The 20,601-nt window shown below is 41.3% G+C and overlaps 4 protein-coding genes across 4 annotated transcripts; all 4 read left to right on the forward strand.

The window, feature by feature from the left end:
• The first annotated feature begins 1,315 nt into the window (after positions 1 to 1,315).
• LOC307038290 (uncharacterized protein) lies at positions 1,316 to 5,710 on the forward strand. Its single transcript, XM_079679677.1, has 2 exons — positions 1,316 to 3,250; positions 4,241 to 5,710. Exons 1-2 carry the CDS (start codon positions 2,228 to 2,230, stop codon positions 4,313 to 4,315), a joined length of 1,098 nt encoding a protein of 365 aa, XP_079535803.1. The 5' UTR covers positions 1,316 to 2,227; the 3' UTR covers positions 4,316 to 5,710.
• LOC307034747 (taste receptor type 1 member 2-like) lies at positions 4,872 to 8,373 on the forward strand (the record flags this gene model as incomplete). The annotated part of the gene is made up of 4 exons (XM_079673628.1): positions 4,872 to 5,095; positions 5,169 to 5,458; positions 7,328 to 7,458; positions 7,585 to 8,373. The coding sequence occupies 4 exons, from the start codon at positions 4,872 to 4,874 to the stop codon at positions 8,371 to 8,373; spliced, it is 1,434 nt and encodes a 477-aa protein (XP_079529754.1).
• A 320-nt stretch (positions 8,374 to 8,693) lies between these two features.
• On the forward strand, positions 8,694 to 11,248 carry LOC307038107 (taste receptor type 1 member 1-like; the record flags this gene model as incomplete). The annotated part of the gene is made up of 3 exons (XM_079679404.1): positions 8,694 to 9,044; positions 9,351 to 9,471; positions 9,736 to 11,248. The coding sequence occupies 3 exons, from the start codon at positions 8,694 to 8,696 to the stop codon at positions 10,662 to 10,664; spliced, it is 1,401 nt and encodes a 466-aa protein (XP_079535530.1). The 3' UTR covers positions 10,665 to 11,248.
• A 6,543-nt stretch (positions 11,249 to 17,791) lies between these two features.
• On the forward strand, positions 17,792 to 18,889 carry her3 (hairy-related 3). Its single transcript, XM_079676272.1, has 4 exons — positions 17,792 to 17,886; positions 17,992 to 18,087; positions 18,202 to 18,283; positions 18,407 to 18,889. Exons 1-4 carry the CDS (start codon positions 17,836 to 17,838, stop codon positions 18,877 to 18,879), a joined length of 702 nt encoding a protein of 233 aa, XP_079532398.1. The 5' UTR covers positions 17,792 to 17,835; the 3' UTR covers positions 18,880 to 18,889.
• Positions 18,890 to 20,601: the final 1,712 nt, after the last annotated feature.

The raw sequence follows: 20,601 nt of genomic DNA on the forward strand, positions 1-20,601 counted from the left end.
CGGGACGCACATAAAAATAATTGCGCCATCAAAAGATGAGGACGTGTTCGTCAATAGAAAGAAAGTACATTCCATCAACACGCAGATTGTTTTTGATGGAACTTTTAACATTCTTGATGTTGTTGCAAAGTGGCCTGGATCTACCCATGATTCGCGTATTTTAATGGAGAGCGGTCTGAGGCAGCTTTTTGAGAGGCACCATGTACCAGTTGGGTGTCACTTGCGTTTAACTTTGTCTTCACTTTCATTCATCATGATAGGGGGACTTGAATGGCGGTATGGGCTGTTATTGAAAGTGTTTAAGTGCTGGAAATATGCTCATTGGATAATAGTTTGCAAGGTACTTTTAATTGCCTCCTTGATTTAAAGCAATTTATGTATTTTTATTGTTTGTTCTCTCTCTTTAACGTGCATATACAACGTCATTATCGTGGTCTGCAAAAACTTGTCACCATGCGTGTATTCTGCTAACTGCACTGTCCATAACTATTTGATAGGAATACATTTCTAGCCTAGGCTATTTCCTTGTTTTTTTGTGATTTAGTGGGCTCGTTTGTGGGATGTTGCGGATGAGTTTCACCGAGATCGCCTGCTCTGAACAACCAATCACCGTACTGACCGCTTCTAAACTCATGCACGAGAATCGACGTAATCCATAGCAACGGCGCGTCACTCTTAGTTCACTCTTAGTGATTTATCCTTAGTATGAGTAGGTCTCAGCGGCTTTGTGAATAACTTTTAAGAAAAAACTCCTACGTAAAATGTTTTAGCGCGAGTTAGGAGCACTCCTAGCGGTAAGATAAAATGCTTTGTGAATACGGCCCCTGGGCTTGGGTCGATATTTGCAGCGTCTTAGCGCAGGCTCCCCAGGCTGTTCCAGCGAGGCGTCGGATCAGTGCGACCCTTATTGTTACCTTGGCCTTGACTTCTTCAAGGTGTTGTTTGAATTGTCCGATTGTTACGGCTGCTGCCTTCCTGGTCGTCTGAGTGTTTTCAGCTGTGTGTGTTTTATGTAAATGAGCTGTGCGGTTGCCCTCCCGGCATTGGCTGCCATCTCCTGGTCCGCCCCTGAAGATTGCGATTGGAGCACACCGGGCCCGACGCACTCCAATCGCAGCGCACAGCCGGCGCACACCTGCTGGAGATTATTACAAAGCTTGGGGACAATCATCATTCTGGAGGCTCTGTATGGGGACAGATGCCTCTCGCTACTTGCTCTTTGTTCTGGGGTTAAAACGTGTGTGATTAGTTAGAGTGTAGAGTAGCTTAGTTAGTGTTTAGAGTAGCTTAGTTAGTGTTTAGAGTAGGTTAGGATTCTGTGACGGTTGCCTTTAGTTTAGCTGTGTTTTGTATTGATTTGTTGGTTAGTTGTACCACTTTCAAAGTGAGGTTTTGTTTCATTCTTTATTTAGTATATTAGTATTTATTTTCCCTGTATGTCTTTAGACTCCTTTCTTAGAGTCCTCCTTTTGTTTGGTTATTTGTCAACCGGTGCCCTTTTGGCCCTTTTGTTTGTTTCAGGCTGCTTGCCTGCTATTTTGTTTACAGCTGTTTTAAATAAACGCTTATAATTAATACCAATTACATACTGGTGTGTGTTGCATTCCTCTTCCCCTACTTGGGACGTAACATACATGGGGGCTCGTCCGGGATATTAACTACTTTCCTGGGGTTATAAGTGGTTGTGTACAGCTAAAAACATTTGGTAAGGTTTGTGTGCAGTTTTAGCTGAGTATGGCAACTTTTGATTTGGAGTCGTTTTTGGTCTGTCCTTCTCATGAGCAGTTAGTTCAGTGTCGTAGAGATGACTTATATGAGATAGCGCAACATTTCGGTCTCCCAGTGGCTAAACAGATGTTAAAAAAAAGAGTTAAAGGCTCTGGTGGTGGATGAGTTGGTAGAAAGGGGTTTTCTGGTGCTGCCTGCAAAAGCTGAGCTCACTGTGCCAAATGACCGTGCTAAAGGAGAGGGTAGTGACAGCGAGGGGAGCGAGCAGTGTAAAGCACCGTCTGCGCCGCCTCGCTATAGTCCACCGTCTCCTGGTAGTCCTGATCCCCGGGAAGGGAATAAACTTAAAGTCCGTCTCGCCCGACTTCAGTTGGAAGCAAAAGACAGGCAACAAGACAGGCAACTTCAGTTAGAGGAAAAAGACAAGGAGCAAGACAGGCAGTATCAGTTTCAGTTGGAGGTAAAGAAAATCGAGGCAGATAAGGAAGTCCAGATCCGGATGCGTCAGCTGGAACTAGACTCCCAACTGCGCGCATCCGGTGCTTTCGACTCTGCCGGAAGAAACTTGCCATCTCCACCTCCTCCACCTGCCTTTGACGTGAGTAACAACATTTCGCTAGTGCCAACATTCTGTGAGACTGAGGTGGATGCCTATTTTAGCGCATTCGAGAGCATTGCTACAGCATTGCGGTGGCCGGTTGAAGTTTGGGCTCTGATGGTAACGTGCAAATTACATGGAAAAGCTCGGGAAGCAGTTGTGGCTCTCACGTTAGAGGACAGCCTGCAGTATGACTCAGTAAAGGTTGCCATCCTCAGAGTGTATGAGTTAGTTCCTGAAGCTTACCGGCAAAAGTTTAGACACTATAGGAAGAGTCCTGATCAAACGCACGTAGAGTTCGCTAGGAAAAAGGGAATGTGTTTTGCTAAGTGGATTGCTTCATGTAATGCTACCGATTATTCTTCTCTGAGAGAATTGATCATGTTGGAGGAGTTTAAGAAGTGTTTGCCTGATCGCATTGCTGAGTACGTGAACAAACAAAGGGTAAACTCTCTCTCTGCTGCCGCTGTGTTAGCTGATGAGTATGTGCTGATGCATAAAACTGTGTTTTCCCCTGTCTCTACGGAGAGATCCCGCCGTGTGTCAGCCGCACCATTTACTCAGCCAGCAAATGTGTGTAACGTGAACAGAGAAGAGAGAGAGTGTTTTTACTGTCACAAACCTGGACATGTCATCGCCAACTGTGCAGCGCTGAAGCGCAAGGAACAGCGGCAGAAAATATCCCCGCCTAAAGGCATTTTTCTGGCTACACACGCACGCGCACAGGCAAGTAAACGTGACCCTGATGTGCCATTGTGTGATCCTGTGATTGTGCCTGTGCCTTCAGATAAAGCAGTGTCTGAGGAGAAGCCAGAAATTGTGGCTCCCCCTCCTCCTCGTGAGGATGTCATGAGACCAGTGCAAAACGCCGGCTCAGACAAGCCTCTAGACTTCTCGACACTCCCGGTAACCAGAGAGCGTCAGGTAGTTCATCGGATCTTAGTGTTGGTGTTGGCTCTACAACATTTTAAGATTCATGTTGGACCCAGCCTTTGGCCAATTGTGGTGTTTAGCTGTTACGATCCCTTTATATTCTGCCCTAGCGTGTCCACGCCCAATCAGCGTCTCCTGCAATGGGCTCTGATTGTGCGGGACTACAGCAGTAGACACCCGTCATTAAAGGGTTCAGAGAATGTGTTGGCCGATGCTTGCCCAGGTTGAGTTTGAGATGTTAGTGTGTCAGATTGAGTTTGTGATGAATGTGTGTTATTAGGAATTTCGTTAGTGTGCTTAGGTTCACAAAACCTGTGGGTGTGTGTCTTAAGGGGGAGAGTGTTACGGCTACTGCCTTCCTGGTCGTCTGAGTGTTTTCAGCTGTGTGTGTTTTATGTAAATGAGCTGTGCGGTTGCCCTCCCGGCATTGGCTGCCATCTCCTGTTCCGCCCCTGAAGATTGCGATTGGAGCACACAGGGCCCGACGCACTCCGATCGCAGCGCACAGCCGGCGCAAACCTGCTGGAGATTATTACAAAGCTTGGGGACAATCATCATTCTGGAGGCTCTGTATGGGGACAGATGCCTCTCGCTACTTGCTCTTTGTTCTGGGGTTAAAACGTGTGTGATTAGTTAGAGTGTAGAGTAGCTTAGTTAGTGTTTAGAGTAGGTTAGGATTCTGTGACGGTTGCCTTTAGTTTAGCTGTGTTTTGTATTGATTCGTTGGTTAGTTGTACCACTTTCAAAGTGAGGTTTTGTTTAATTCTTTATTTAGTATATTAGTATTTATTTTCCCTGTGTGTCTTTAGACTCCTTTCTTAGAGTCCTCCTTTTGTTTGGTTATTTGTCAACCGGTGCCCTTTTGGCCCTTTTGTTTGTTTCAGGCTGCTTGCCTGCTATTTTGTTTACAGCTGTTTTAAATAAACGCTTATAATTAATACCAATTACATACTGGTGTGTGTTGCATTCCTCTTCCCCTAGTTGGGACGTAACACCGATCCAGACGCACACCGAGGTACTTCAGGGCTTGCTGGACCTCCAGACGTTTATTGTTGACATGCACCTCAAGTTCCCGCCTAGCTTCTCTGGTGCTAAGATGGTATGCCGCACACATCATGCGGCCGCTGTATGAAGCGTGGAAAGGCAAGACGTCGCTTTTGCTGACGTCAAGACCGCGTTGGCTCAGTCGGCTTTCCTGGCACACCCATCATCTATGGCTCCCATCTCCATCACCACGGACGTGTCGGACTACGCGGTCTGCGCAGTGCAAGAGCAGTGGGTGGAGGGCGCTTGGCAACCGCTCGCCTTTTTCAGCCGCCAGCTGACGCCCAGAGAACGCAGGTACATTGCCTTTGACCGTGAGCTCCTGGGTCTTTCGCTGGCCATGCAGCACTTCCATTTCATGCTGGAAGGCCGGGAATTTACGGCGTTTGTCGACCACAAGCCGCTCACTTTCGCCATGTCAAAAGTGGCGGAGCCTTGGTCGGCACGTCAGCAGCGGAAGCTGTCCTACATATCAGAGTTCACTACAGACACCAAGACTGGCAAGTAGAACCTGGTTCTCTCCAGGGTCGTCATCGGTGCCGTCCAGTTGGGTCTGGATTATAATCGCATGGCGGCGGACCAGGTCGCTGACCCCGGCGTCCAGGCTCTGAAACTGGAGAGCACTGGGTTGTGTTTGGAGGACGTGGTGTACGGCAGGAAGGAAGATCTGCAGTGCTCTACAGCGGAGATGGTTTCTCCCAAATGCATCGGCTCCCTGGTCTGCCACGGCCCAGCGGGTTTTCCTACGAGAGGCAGCGTACGCTTTCGCTCCAGTTCCGACTACTCAGCAAGGTGCGCCAAGGTCTCAAGTTCCCGCGGAGCTATGCTCGGCTGGGCACGTTTTCATCCGTCACAACGCACACAGAGGCCCCCTGCAGCCCCCTTACGATGGACCTTTCCGGGTTTTGGAACACGGTGACAAACACCTGGTGGTCGACATGGGCGGCAAGGCTGAGCACGTCTCAGTTGACCGGGTGAAGGCTGCTCACTTGGACGTGGACCAGCCGGTGGTGCTGGCTCGACCGCCGAGACGGGGCCGCCCCCCGGCTTTGATTCCTGTCAGGGAGCGTGGACCTGTTGTTCCGGTCCCTCCTCTGACAGGGGCCGCACAGGCGGAAGTCGCTGTACCGACTCCGGTGCGCAGGTCTCCTGGGGGTAGGCGGGTTGTTCCTCCCCGCCATACGGATTTTGTTTACACGTGAATTCCGGGGGGGCTTGTGTGGTGACACCATGTTGGACCATAATTCACCTTTTGTATTGTGTTGCCACACAGACCCTTTAGTGGGAACACTTAGCTTTAGCTCATCATTCCTGCCTAGCATGTCATACTGAGCAGACGTGTATTTACCTTCTTCATGTTAACTGATAATAAAGAGTGGAACTCCATTCTCAACATACCGCCTCCGACTCCCTTTCATCGGCACTACACTATATAAATAAACATTGATTGATTGATTGATACTATGATCTAACATCAAGGGCCAAAGTAATGTTAGTCCTTGTAACCATTGGTTGGTATGGAGAATGTTTGCTTAAAGTGGACCTATCATGCTATATTTGAATAATATATTGTAGGGCCATACCTATATAAGGTATATTTATACGTTTTATTTTTTCGTTTTATACCAAACAGATCATGCATTTTATCCATTCCTCATTTCGCTCAATTTAACACTGCCTTTCATGCTCGGATTCAGTGAGAACAGCACCATCTAGTGGCCTGAAATATGTACTACAGCGTCTCCAGCGCTTTCGAACGGCAATGTCCGTGGCTGTCTCCTCCTGGTTGGTGGAGTTGGCCCAATAGCCGTAGCGCCACTGTCCTGACGTCAGAAAAGTGTTCAAATCTGGATCAGTATGTATCAGATCTGTTGCAGCCCCTTTTTAAGAGATTTGGGTATTGAGGAAAAGAGAGAGGGTTGTGTTGTCTGACTCTTTGTGAGTTCCCTGACACACCGGGGACACATATTCATGTATAAAAGACGTACAAAGGTGCATTTTGCATGATAGGTCCCCTTTAAATATTTTATATATGGATATTTTAAGTTGTTTGCAATTGTTTCTGTCATCCTACTATCTGTCGCACAGAAGAAAATTCAAACTAGCTTCATCATAGACTGTGGAGCAGCATTTGAGACTGTTTTTGCATACTGATTTGTGAATCTTCCTCGGACCATTTATAAGTAAGCATTCCCCACATGTATGGAAATTATCACAGTGGCTGAAAACCATCCACACAGTGTCTGATTACTTTATAAAAAGGAAGAGACAAATCCCATCAGTGTTCACATCACATTGGTTGAAACGACAACAACTACAAATTGGAGGAAGAAAATTACAACAATGAAACATTTTCTAGTTTCTCTGTGTCTCCTGGGAACATTTCTACATGCCTTGGCCCAATGCACTGCCTCAGAGTTTCAGTTGGAGGGAGATTATTTGTTGGGTGGACTTTTTGATATTCATCATAGTGACCCCCCGCTTCGTGACAGACCAGAAGCCATCTATTGCTCCAGGTGAGTCCTAATATTAATTTGAGTTGCTGTCTCCTAAAGTTAAAACTAATAAAGAATACTTTGTGTTACATATTTCAATATTACACATTTAGGGCATTGCTTTAACTTCAGTTAAATAGATACAGCCAGTAGCTAAAACACTATCCCCATCCAGGTAAGTACTATATTATTAAAGTTGCTGCGCAAAATAATTTCCCATCTTGGTGCATGTTCCATGAAATCCATTCATATCCAAAAATAATAATGTGCTTTGAACCTTTCAAAGAGTCATGTTTGAAGCATGGAGCCACAAATGTTGCAAATAGGAGATTCTGAAGCTAATTTCTTGTTGTACTTCACAGTCATCCCTTCCTACTCCCAAGTTATCGGAGGTTTCAGGTGATGAGATTTGCTGTAGATGAAATCAATAACTCTACCAACCTTTTACCAAACGTATCTCTTGGCTATGAGATATTTGATCACTGTTCCTCTACACAGAGCTTTCCAGATGTTATGAAACTCCTCTCAGTCAACAACTTGGTCCAACCATGGGATGAACCACATAACAATCTTTCCAGAATACTGGGAGTGGTCGGTCCTTATAGAAGCACCCAGGTCCTCAGTGTAGCCCCACTCTTTATGAAGGATCTCATACCTATGGTAAACCTACACATTAGTGTTAAAATGTTTTTGTCCAAATGTATATGAATTCTTATCAGGTTATAGTAAAATCAGATGAAATATTGATGTGTCACTGAGAAATACGTTTTCTTACTCTTTTAACAGGTCAGTTATGCAGCTTCTAGTTCTGTCTTTTCAAAAAAAGAGAATTTTCCGTCTTTTCTACGAACAGTGCATTCCAACAAAATCGCCATAGAAGGGATTGTGAACATTTTGAAGCACTTCAACTGGCGTTGGGTTGCTTTTCTAAACAGTGATGATGATTATGGCAAAGATGGCCTGGCGTTATTCAGGAAGAAGATTAAGGATACTGAAATCTGCCTGGCATACAACAAAGGCCTGAATAAATATACAGACCACTCCCAAACATTTAAACAGATAGAGCGACAGAAAATAAACACCATTATTGTTTTTGCTCCAGATTGGACTGCTGAGGCTCTCATTGAGTCGGCAATACAACTGAATTTCACCAACAAAGTGTGGATCGCAGATGAGGAATGGTCCTTAAACAAGAATCTCCCAAAGATAAAAGGAATCAGAAATATTGGAACTGTAATTGGGATTTCAGAACAAGCAGTGAAAGTACCTGGTGTCAATGATTTTATCTATTCTTCAAGAAGACAGACTTATTGTGAAAATGCATCACAAAATATACATTGTAATCAGTTTTTCAACCACAGCAGTCTGAGCACAGAAGATGTCGTTGCTGCAGACCCATCTTTTAATTTTCCTGTTTACACTGCTGTGTATGCCATCGCTCATGCCTTACACAATGCCTTGCAATGTGGATCTGGCAGATGTAATGACAATATTACAGTCTTGCCACACATGGTAAGTATACAAATAACTTTATTCAGATTTCGCTCAGTTATATTTCAAATGTCTTTAATGTAAGAATCCCTTTAATAAACTAACATATTATAAGTCTGCATTGTTTTCATATATATAAATTGTAAACACATCTTTGAACCAGATTGTTATCAATCGAACAGTTAAAAACCAGGCTGTGGATCCACACACTGTCACCATTATCATAGTAACTCTCAATAAATTAATTCAAAGCAATTTTTATATCTCTCATATGGATCACGACCAGGCCAATATCATTGTGTTACTCACTTTAATTTATTTAGTTGAGAGTTGTATTTGCAAATATTTTTGTTTATTACAGTACCCATAAATCTGTAGTTAGACTCTTTACTCTTTCAAATGAAATGACAAATATTTATAAGGAGCTTTACATTGCAGTTCATTCATCCACAGACATGTTGTCAAACGCCTATTTAAAATACATCTCATATGGTTTTGGTTTAAACATGGAAGTAATGGTCATTTTTTACTTTTTGTCCCCACATCAGGTTCTAGAAGAGCTGAAGAAGTCCAGCTTTACTCTTTTAAATGAGAGCATTCGGTTTGATGAGAATGGTGACCCTAACTACGGATCGTATTCTGTCGTTTTCTGGAACCACAGTGGTGATGCAGAGGAGATTGGCTTGTATACATTTCATGGATCAGTCCATTTCTTTATCAATAACAGCAAAATTCATTGGTACACAAATGGAGAAGTAAGTTATGTTCCCCTTCCTAAGGTTTATATTGATTTATAAATGTTGTTACACATTTTTATTTTAAATGTGTTTGGGATTTCTCCCTTCTGTAGCGCTGTGTGTGTGGATGAGTGCACAAAAATGTATTAAGACATCTAAATAAATATGAACAAATGGGCTTTGGCTATAAATACAAACCCTGTTAATGGTTTTACAACACTGTATAGGCCTAAATACTGCCAGTTCTCTATCTATTATATTTATTTATGACTACCCGTTCTCTTGCACTCATTTACTTTTATGCTGAATACATTTGTTTTGCAGGCGCCTACTTCTGTGTGTTCCTCAGAATGCCCTGTTGGATTTGCAAAAAAGTATACTGGAACCCACAAATGCTGCTTTGATTGTAAAATCTGTCCAAATGGAAGTTATGTCAACATTACAGGTACATTATTAGTGAGAAATAAAAAAATAAAAGTTTTTCTCAAGGCTAAAAGTATGCACCAGGTTTCTCATCCTGATTTTAAAGTGAATTTTAAAGATGTAATGTTCACGCTGAACTGCACACACCAATTCAAGTAGAACCATTTGTAAAAACTTATGGAGACTAATGTTATACAGATTCAACTTCTCTCTTTTTCAAACTGATGTTTTTTTCTCAAAAGTGCTCCATAACTTGACAACGTATCTTTCTCTCGTGTGAAAACAGAGGATGCCTACAGGTGCATCTACTGTAAGGACACAGAATGGTCTGCAGCAGGGAGTACATCATGCAACCTGCGGGAGGTGGAGTACATCCCGTTCACAGACACCGGGGCTATACTGATCATGGTGGGGGCCTGGGCCTTGGTGGGCTTCACACTCGCTGTATCTGTTCTCTTTGCCATCAACTACAACACACCTGTTGTCAGATCTGCTGGGGGACCAATGTGCTTCCTCATTTTAGTCTGCCTCAGTCTGTGTAGTATAAGTGTGTTCTTTTACTTTGGTGAACCAACAACTTCCTTCTGTATCCTGAGGTTTTTACCATTTCTCTTGTTCTACACAGTTTGTCTCGCCTGTTTCGTTGTGCGTTCTTTTCAAATCGTTTGCATCTTCAAAATAGCCGCCAAGTTCCCCAAACTCCACAGTTGGTGGATGAAGTATCATGGACAATGGCTGGTCATCACTGTGGCATTTTGTATTCAGGCACTCTTACTTCTTATTGGATATACTTGTTCCCCTCCTGAGACTAACAAGAACACAGATTTGTACCCAGACAAAATAATACTTGGTTGTGACCTTGACCTAAAAGCCACCGCTGGTCCTGTGCTTTTCCTATTGTCTTTGTGCTTCCTTTGTTTTATTTTCTCCTACATGGGGAAAGACCTCCCGAAAAATTACAATGAGGCCAAAGCAATAACCTTCTGTCTGCTCCTGCTGATCCTCACATGGATCGCCTTTGCCACTGAATATGTGCTTTACCATGGAAAGTACATCCCAATACTAAACGCTCTGGCCATACTGTCCAGTCTCTACTCCTTTCTGGTGTGGTATTTCCTCCCAAAATGCTACATCATGATTTTTCAATCCCACAGAAACACACATGAGTACTTCCAAGGACTCATTCAGAAGTATACCAAAACAATCAGCCAGTAACAGCTTTCAGTAAAGATGTGTCTCTACTGACAGAAAACTGAGGTGGCTTTCTTATTACATGCAAAAAATACAATCAAAATAAGTTAGCTTTTCTAAATAAAAAATTGTCAAATATACGTCTCATTTTATAATTTTTTCAGTGCTGGTCACAGTTATTTTTACAAGTTTGAACATTAAAATAACACGATGTTGACATGTGGTGTCATTTCCTAGATGGTTGGCAACATACAGAGCAGTTCTAAAATATGTAAGTAGCTGAATTATTTAGATGTTATTAAAGAGTTGATGTATACTGGGAGGGTTAACTTGCAAATTGTTTGTACGTGGTTTTGTTTTTTCATACAGACTTTGCTAGACCAGCACTTACTTCTTTGCAATCTTTTATTTCTGAGACCATGTTCCTGTAGTGTTGGAGACATAAACTGAAGGAGCCAGGGTTGTCAAAGTGGGGATTTCTGATGTTTCATTTAATAAGGGTTTTGATTGTTTATATTTCGGCATTGCTCTTTGTTTATAATATTATTACTCATTATTTCTCTGGTTATGGGGGCACATAATATAATCACCTGTGTGTGTGTGGAAGAGAGGGTCACTGTATTTGTTGTCGACCGCCACCTTTTCACAGCTGGATTATTCAGACAGTATATATGTGTGCAAGTTATAAGTTAATTCTCTTTCTTAAAATAAGCTTTTTGTTCAACATATTTTTGGATTTTAGCATTCCTTTTTGATAGAGCGTCTGACAAAGGCCACCAGACCCGAACTCAGCCTCTCAGTGACATCATATATAAAGGATAATATGGTCACAAAATTAACTATAGACATAGATGCAAATATTATTGTAGGGAAATTATTGCAATACACAGATTTTGAAGTTATCTTATCTATCAGTCTCAAGGTATTTGGTAACAATCCAATTAAAGTGATTTATTTTAGGTGCCTGTTATTATGCAGATATGTGTGTGTATACATGTACAGCAGGAATATGACAGTGAGTGATTCAATAAAGCAATGATGAGTTCATTTTTCTGTTTTGAAGTTTTTGAAGTTGCAGTAACACATCTTACCACAGGATGGCACCACGTAACAGTTGCTCTGTCTACATACAGTTCCACCACTGTGATATTGAAGTCATGTTCTGTATGGAGACATTGTCAAAACAATTAAGACTGTTTGTAATAATTGAATCTGGATTAAAAATAAATAAATAAAAAATAAATAAATAAAACATTTAGATTAAATTATCCAATTGACATTAAATTCAGGTTTGGGGTGAGACTGCATGTTTTTAGGGTTCTCATGCCTATTTTGTGCAGATAGGATTACATGCAATACAAGTTTTGTTCATTAAGAAATTCAACAGTTAATGTATATTGAACTAATACATCGGAGTAATAGTATTGCCTCTGGTTTCAGTGTTTGAATAGATGTCCTTTCAGTAAATGTCTGTGTAAGTTAAAGATGAGCCCTGTGCCTGAAGATAGCTGTGACAAGTACTAGACACATATCTTGCAGTACAATGAATAGCAGACATCTGTGAAGCAGGTCACCCCAGTGAGAATCAAAGCACTAACCCTATTGGTTCACATAGCCAAAATGCCCAAACAGCATTACATTACGCACTTGTTCAGTATTCTAATATCAACTGTAATGAATTACAAATTCATTTACATTGTGATACACAACCCTATTGCCAGCCATGACACTAATTTAATGTGAATACAGATTTTAAGTGCCTACACAGACAATCAGATGTGATGGATCAGTTTGTGTGCATCAGGGTAAGCCTTAAGGTTTTATTGTGGTGCCTTTGTCAGATGTCCTCTTCTATCGATCTTTTCTGTCATTACACTCTGTCTCAAATAATGTGTGTGTCAGATATCTCGCGCCAAATAATGTACTTCTGGTTTTTGGTTTTTGGTATTATATGGAGTTGCAACCTTGACTAAATCTATTTTTATCAAAGGTGCTTTCAAATTGGGTTGCAAGGCCGACCATGTATTCTCCATCTGATTGAATACAGGTACGTTCGACAAGAAGCTTACGTGTTGTGGTTGTTTTTGACAGATTTCCTGACAGTTGGTCACGGACACAAGCAAGGCGTCCAGACACTGACCCGAGATAGAAGTGACGGTCGAACACTTCATGCCTCCATTTGAAAGTCAATGATTCACGCTGTGATGGTCTAAAAAGCTCGGGTACCCCACAAAGTGAAACGGAAAGAGCCTTGCCACAGGGGGTATGTGACAATTCCAGAGGGTAAATTGCCATTTTGTTGTTGCTATTCAGTTTCCTGGCAAGGAGAAGGGGAGGATGGACCGTGAAACTAGGAACGAATTGGTAAATAGTGCCACTTAGCATGGCATATGGCGAGTTTGGAGAGCTGAACGCTGACACCAACAAATTGACAATTTCATACCAATTTCAGAGTAACATTCGCCACACACGTTGTCACGCAGGATTTTCTTCTTATCCATCCACTAAGGAGAAGTTAAAGATTTGTGTCTCCTGATAAATTGTTGCCTGTGGGTCATTACAATATTTATATTAAAAGGCGTTACAAATCTTAAAGTTAGCCTTTTTTTTTAAAACGGTCAGAAGCTTATATTATTATTATAAAATGACAAGACGTTTAGGCTTACACATTTCTACAACATTTTTATATTCTATAACGTCTTAAATATCTTTATGCTATATAATTATTTAGTTAAACTCGATGAAGGCAGCATTTCTGCTGAGGGGACCCATACTTCGGTTTTACAAAATATGGAGCGAGGAAAATCGGAGGAACGCCCCATGGCTTTTCACTTGTACCTTTCAATTTTCCACTTTGGTCAGATAAAGGGAAAAACCCTGGGAAAAAGGTTGGCCAGCAACCGGTCCTTGTTTTTGTGCTGAAAGCAAAAACAAAACGCATTTTAGGTTGAGGCCCTTTGCGTTTGGTGGCCATATGGGACCTGCCTTTAATGACTTATTTTGAATGCACAGATTACAGGACTCTCGCCCTTCAGGGATGCTGATGCTGAGCGAGCTGACCTCCTATTTCCCTAAACTTTTTTCCGAATTCTACTTTAATTATAATTATGGAGAAAAGTTTGACAATTAACGTAAAATGCTTATACTTTTGGTCCTTGTTGGAATGTGTGTCAGGGGGATATTATATCACAATACATATTGAAATAGTCCTGACTTTGAGAATACAGATTTCCTCATAAACAAGTAGACTAGTCAATGACTAAATTAATTCATGTTTGAGTGGATTTGAATATCCACTCATTGTCGGTTCCCTTTCAGCAATGACAATTAGTTCGAGTTAATTTTTAGTCCTGTGCTATTGTTCAAAACCAACAGTGGGTTTGATCTGAGATTGACATACTGCGATGGATGGATCCCACTCCCACCAATAAGACCATGTGCACTTATTCGTCATAAATCCATCAGATGGAAACTAAAATGCGGGGAAGTGGACTATAATAGTTTATTTTAAAAAACATTATTACTGCAAGGAAGAAGAAAGTGTTGAAACATCAGGAGTAATAGTCAGCTATTGGGTAATGTGGCAATACAGAGAAAATGCTAAATAATGTCCTCTTATGTTTGTTTTTAATATGCGTTTAATCTCACACCAAACGCTTAACTTCCACGTTGGTCATATTATGCCTGGTCACTGTTGTTTTACGCAAGGCTAAATACAGTGCGCTCAAGGGTGCTTGGTTATTCTCATTCAAATCTTTCTCAAGTGGTTCAGAGTAAATGGCAGATGCTTTGCAATTCAAGGCGTATCAATACCCATGCGCTTTAGTCTATAACAATGGAGCTCCCCTTTTGTTAGGCACTTGTGTCTTTCTGTTCAGAGCTCGACAAAGGCTTCATCCTCCAGCGAGTTATAAAGTTACTTTCCAGTCAGTTCATTTCGGTCCTTGAGAAAACCTTAAGCGATGTTAATGTGCACCTCTGGTCTTTTCATGCGGTAACCCCGGCACACAGGCAAACAGCGGCTATTGTGTCCCCAAACCAAAGTAAGAAGTCTTTAAATAACCCTTGGACCAGTCTATAGAAATTCATGACGCTATTTCTATTTGATGTCTGATCAGAGCTTCGTCGACATGTCCGTCGCGTGGCTTTTCAGAACATCCTGTTTGTACATTTCAAATATGTTTCCAGTGCACCTGTTCATGTACCTGCTACTCTTAGCATGAATGTGTTACTCACAATAAGCAGTTTGGTCACACCACTGCTGCCTCGGGTCCATGTGAAAGGAAAGCGGTTCATCGATTTGCTTCGCTCACAGTGCACCAAATTATGGGGCCTGCATAATTTAACAGCCCTTCTGTGACATACGTAGCAGTAGCATAACCTATAAATACATTCCCTTAGACGAAATTCATTACTTTATATGTCTATCTAAACTATGTGCTCCGAAATACATTGACCTACAGAGCCAACAATAACATTAAAAAAAAGTTAGGTAAAAAGTTAGGTAATGTCTTATAATGTTAATGTGGGCCTATATTATTTAAAATACAACATTGTAAGTGTACTCTTATGACCATGCATCTTGCTAAAACATGGTATTATTTGTTATCTGTCGATATTCGTTATCATATTTATAATAGTGGTTTTGTCTTTAGAAGTATAGCCTAAATGGCAGATGTAGATCCTCTGCATTTCTATTATGCCGATAGGCCTAAACCATTGGCTTGCAAATGTCTCAGTTTATAGGAAGAAAATTGTTTATTGCAGTAATTGCATAATTGCTTCACTAATTGTTGTTAACAACTTCCCCAATAGTCCAATTATTACAGCAGCATTGTCAGGTCGCCGCCGGCAGACATCCATGACAAAGGTCCGATGGGGTTAATGAATGACCTGGGGCTGAAAAGTTAAAGTGGAAGAGAGCCCGAGGCCTTTTTATAAACGTACACTTAACTTGTAATTTAATGGCACCTGCATTATAACTTTCCCTTGCGACACAAGCTTCTCGTTGCGCTATTCTTATGGATATATAATGACATAACGACTTTCGAGAGAAGTGAGGTGGTTTTGGAGGGAAACAGTTTTAAAGCCTGCATTCCTTCACATGTAGGGCAAACACTAATCGAAATTATACCGAATAATCAGCGGTGAAATCTGCACACTGTGGCAGAGAATAACAAGAAAAGGGACTGCTGTGATGCCACGTCTCCATGCAAAACAACGCTCTACGCTCTTGTGTTAAACCCAAGCGTGAAAGCGCAGATAATGTGGCGTCCAGAGGACAAAAGACACCAGAAAGCTCACTTACACCACATTTCATACCGATTAAATGCTTCAATATATAACACCACAGTTGTGGCCCACAATCTTTCGGTGAATTTTACGCAATTAGTGCCTTTCGACACACGTCTGACATGCCTGTTGTCTTTTTGAATTAACATGGCTTTAACATGACAGTCCTAAATGCATCTATTTTAGAACTACGCATTTCATTCAATATTCACATCTTGCTTTCATTAAAGCCTATAAAGCAATGTGAGCCACAGCATGAAGAACCTGGTATAGGCATTAGTGACCAAACTCCAGTCTGCCAATTTAAAACGTTTAATAAAATGTGTTCAAATAAAACAGCGGATTGTTGGCTACAGAACGTCTATCTTGTCAAATCAGAATAAAGAAACAAGTAGCCATGTTGGCTCACCGTAGAAGTGGAGGGAAGCTTTTGATGCCCACACTTTTGTAGTCACAAAGCAGACCAAAAGAAAAGATCAATGGTGTTGTATACTATAAACTGGCCTCTTTTCATGCACGCTCTCGCCAAACTGAATACAAATGCCCCTCCTTTACCCGGGCGCTCAGTCACTTTACCAGACGCCGTGTGTAGGGGCCGTTAATGGATCAGGCAAAAGCAAGAATAGTTGGGCTGTGGTTTCCCTAGCGTGGTCGCGTGTCTTTCAAATTGCACGACCGACCGTCTAAACTAAATGTTCTGGCTTTACTACTCAACCATCCCCAAATCCTACACATATAGAGTAAAATGTATACCATGAACCCCTTCAATTTACCAGAATGGCTACATTCTAGCAATCCATATGTGGATGTCAATTGAACATAATTCACCCCCATTTATTGTTTGCAGGTGGCCTGTGTGAGAGCACAAGATGCGCAGTGGACTGCAGTGAACTATAGTCAATACATTGTTTCAGCTGGGATGACTTTCCCAAGCCTACGCTCCTTACAGAGAGCAGTGTGGAAAATCGGGAGGCGAGGGACCGAGGACAAGGGGCGGCGCGCGATTCTCCTCGGTGCCTCAGCTCGTCTGAACAAAAACTGGCAACACACAATAGATTATTTAAGTAAAAAACTATTCCTTAAAATCTTGTTCGCTTTACGAGGTTACATGTTTCGGGTCTGATGTGTATGAGCCAAACAGTAACTGCACAGTTTCCCTTCAAAAAGGAGGTTTAGCTGATGAAATAACATTGTGCATGGGTAATACTTCTACTACAAATGGCTACCAGAAAATCGAGATGTTGTGGGAACACGCCGGAAATTACCACGGTGCTGCCTTCAACCTGGTGGCGTGAAACTAGTATATAAAAGATTCTCTACAGGAGTCAACAGTGACCACACCATGCACACCAAGCAGAACCATTATGATTAGCCATTATGTCTATGATTTTACGGTTATCTTTAGTTTTTTGCCCCACACGTTGTTTCTTTGATTTTTGCACTTCGCAGTATGCTTATATGTGGTCTATATTTTTGTTTGTTTGTTAGGTTGTTTAAATGAACTCGTAATCACCACGATAAACGGGCAGCATATACTTCATATTACAATGGGAAACTATCGTTTTTTTATGAATACAATTAACTGAAGAAGCACATTTAGAAATCATTGTTGGTGATGTGGGTAGGTAAGATTACAATTCCCAAAACAAACAGAAATATAAAATAAATATTTTATACAGCATATATAAGATTGTTCACTTTTCTGTGGTGCGTCAAAGGCTTTGGTGTTGGCTGTCAAATGACGCCTGTGTTACTCGTTTGAGCGCACGAGACAGGCGGGACTGTTTGCATTGAGATGTTAAGTGGGAGTCTCTATATAAACCCACTCAGGGTCAGCTCCTTCATTCGTGTGCCAGAGAGGGAAAGAGATTAACTTCAAGGAAACCAGAAAAGGACTAACAGAATGGTGGCGACGACTGACTGCGAAAAGGCCAAACCTATCGCTGGAAACAAGGTGTGTAGGATAACTTCTTCAGAAGAATATGATTTAAGGGCATACAAATAAATACCTATTACTTGTGTGTTATATGAAGTATTAATTTTCTGTTTTTGTATCCAGGTATCCAAACCACTTATGGAAAAAAAACGAAGAGCTCGCATCAACAGGTGTTTGGATCAGTTAAAATCTCTTATGGAGAGCTACTACAGCAGTAATGTAAGTATGCACGTTTTAATTTGCCTATTTTTATTTTTTTACTTCGGACCAGTTTTGCAACAAAACTTTAATAATAATCATAATAATAATAAACACATATTTGTATTGTTTCAGATTCGGAAGCGAAAATTGGAGAAGGCAGACATCTTGGAGCTTACTGTGAAACACTTAAGGAACCTCCAAAAGATCCAGAGCTGTAAGTTACTTATAACCTCATGCTTATGCCATCAAATGTGCAAATACTTATTTTATGGATCAACAGATGAGCTTGACACAAGAATGACTGTGTTTCCTTAACATGTCTTTCCATTGTTTTCAGGCACTGCCGCTGCTTCAGACACATCCGATTATCAAAGTGGTTTCCGCAGCTGCCTGGCAAATGTCAATCAATATTTTCTGATGGCAGACAAATTGAACGGGGGTAACCGCTGGATGTTATCGCAGCTCTCCAGTAAACTCTCCCGCTCTCAGGGAAGAGAGGAAGTGTTCTGCACCATGGATAGCGGCCCGGGCCCAGCAGAGACACAGGATGAAGTGCAGAGACTTCTTCCATCGGCAGCTGGACCTGAGGAGAGAAAAACCACCAACTGTAAAGCCCTGAAACCCTTTATTGCAAGCACGTGTCCCGTTTTACCGAGTGAAGACGCACGGGAGGCATCTAGAACCGAACACACCGGCCTTGTTTCGGCGCCCACACACAATACTTCAGAGAAAAGTTCGAAGATGTCTCTCCCGGTCATTCACATGAATGAAGTTTCAAACAGTCAGCACACTGTGTGGCGGCCTTGGTAGGGCTGTAGATCATAGCTTCATTTTATGTTGATAATTGCACTGTATAGATTACCACAATATATAGGTTATATGTTTTATTTTCTGAATAAAAGTGATTAAAGAAAGAATGTGTTGTCCTATTTTTTTTAACTGGTAGGCTATATATATATATATTGCAAACTTCCATGTGATGAAGGCTCGTGCAGTAAAGCAGGTTTATATTTCTTGTCACTTGATCAGACCTAATGTCTGAAATGCAATTTTTTTAGAAAGAAAAAAAAAAGAGAACAGGAGTAAAGAAGGGAGAGAGCAGGCCAACTGAAAGAAAAGGACATGAGCTTCAAACAGACGCATTTCTCGTTTTTGTATAGTATATTGTGTGGACACGAAATACACATCACATTTATAAGTGTGAAATTAACATTTGATAAATTCATTAAGCCTAAAATAACATTGAATTTGTGGTTTCAAACATTATACTTTTGCAATAAATATTATTTATTCACAATAAAGGTTAACACTTTATAGCCAGTGTTAATATTTAAGTAATGCTTAACCAATGCATGTCTCGTGGTGATTTGATGATTCATTAATGCAGGGTGCATCAAACATTTCTGCACGATTAATAAATGGTCAGGTCACTCAGACTTCATGTGATCAAAACACTACCAATATTTAGGAATGCAAATGCTATAGCATCACATAATTGATATGAGACCAAAATAGCTGCATTCACATAAATATAGCCTTTACGAATGTTACTTGTAAATTGAAAAACTTATAATTAGAGAAATAATGTGCCCTTTAATTATAATGTGCCATTTATAATAGTGTTTTATCTTTTTTTGCTCAATCTACATTTCCCGTCTGTGGGACGAATAAAGGTAGGCTACAGGGCCGGCCCGTAGCACTGGCGTTATAGATGTTCGCCTAGGGCGCCAGATCTGGGGAGGCGCTGCGCTGGTAGAAAAACATTTTTGACCGTTGGTGCTCATCCTAATTTTCGGCCTTGATGTAACAACATTCATAATTAAGTAAATGTAACACCCTTTTTTGACCCCGGTTACACTTTTCATTTGCCCTGTAGGCCTACGATGGGCGCTGTAAGTGATGAAAATGGGGGATGTTGGCTTATGGCTTATTTTGCTTTGGCTTATGTCGCCCGCAGCTCACAGCCAAAGTGCGAGTCAGCTTGGGAGCGAATGAGGGAGAGAGGGAGGGTGCACCGGTACCGGCGCTGTTGTTATTAGAATCTGGTGCTAGCTGCTCTAACGGATATTAGAAGAAGACGTTTCTACAATAATGTGGAGGGAGAGTCCTCTCCAGTCAGACTGAGAGGCTGATAACTACAGCTCAGTGAGGTAAAGGACTCTGAGTGTTTAGATAGTTAACTTTAGTCTAAGTTATCTCAGTGGGTCTCAAACGGTTTGGTCACAATTTATGTAAACAAATATTTCCAAGGCACTCCTTTATAATTATTGGGATAAAACAGGTTTGAAATCATTTCAATGTATACTATAGGACAGTAAACCAAAAATATTGTATTAAACTGGAGAGATTAAAAAAATGCACGAATAAATAAATGTGAATAGGTCAAATAAGATATGAATGAACAACAAAAATAAAATAAGTTACATGTATTTGTTATTGGCTATGGTAGGTTATTGGTTATGTTCACATACTTATTTGATTAATAAAATGTAAACCAATCTTTTTCATATGGGTGTTGAGAGTTGTACCCCC

Source organism: Notothenia rossii, assembly GCF_949606895.1.
Source record: "Notothenia rossii genome assembly, chromosome: 4".
Taxonomy (NCBI): Eukaryota; Metazoa; Chordata; class Actinopteri; order Perciformes; family Nototheniidae; genus Notothenia; species Notothenia rossii.

Excerpts from the sequence above, each read along its gene's own strand:
- LOC307038290 (XM_079679677.1), top strand. The coding sequence starts at position 2,228 with ATGCGTCAGCTGGAACTAGACTCCCAACTGCGCGCATCCGGTGCTTTC. Across the intron at positions 3,251-4,240 it reads CGGTAACCAGAGAGCGTCAG|TTGGGACGTAACACCGATCC; the intron begins GTAGTTCATCGG and ends CTCTTCCCCTAG.
- her3 (XM_079676272.1), top strand. The coding sequence starts at position 17,836 with ATGGTGGCGACGACTGACTGCGAAAAGGCCAAACCTATCGCTGGAAAC. Across the intron at positions 17,887-17,991 it reads AACCTATCGCTGGAAACAAG|GTATCCAAACCACTTATGGA; the intron begins GTGTGTAGGATA and ends TTTTGTATCCAG. Across the intron at positions 18,088-18,201 it reads AGAGCTACTACAGCAGTAAT|ATTCGGAAGCGAAAATTGGA; the intron begins GTAAGTATGCAC and ends GTATTGTTTCAG.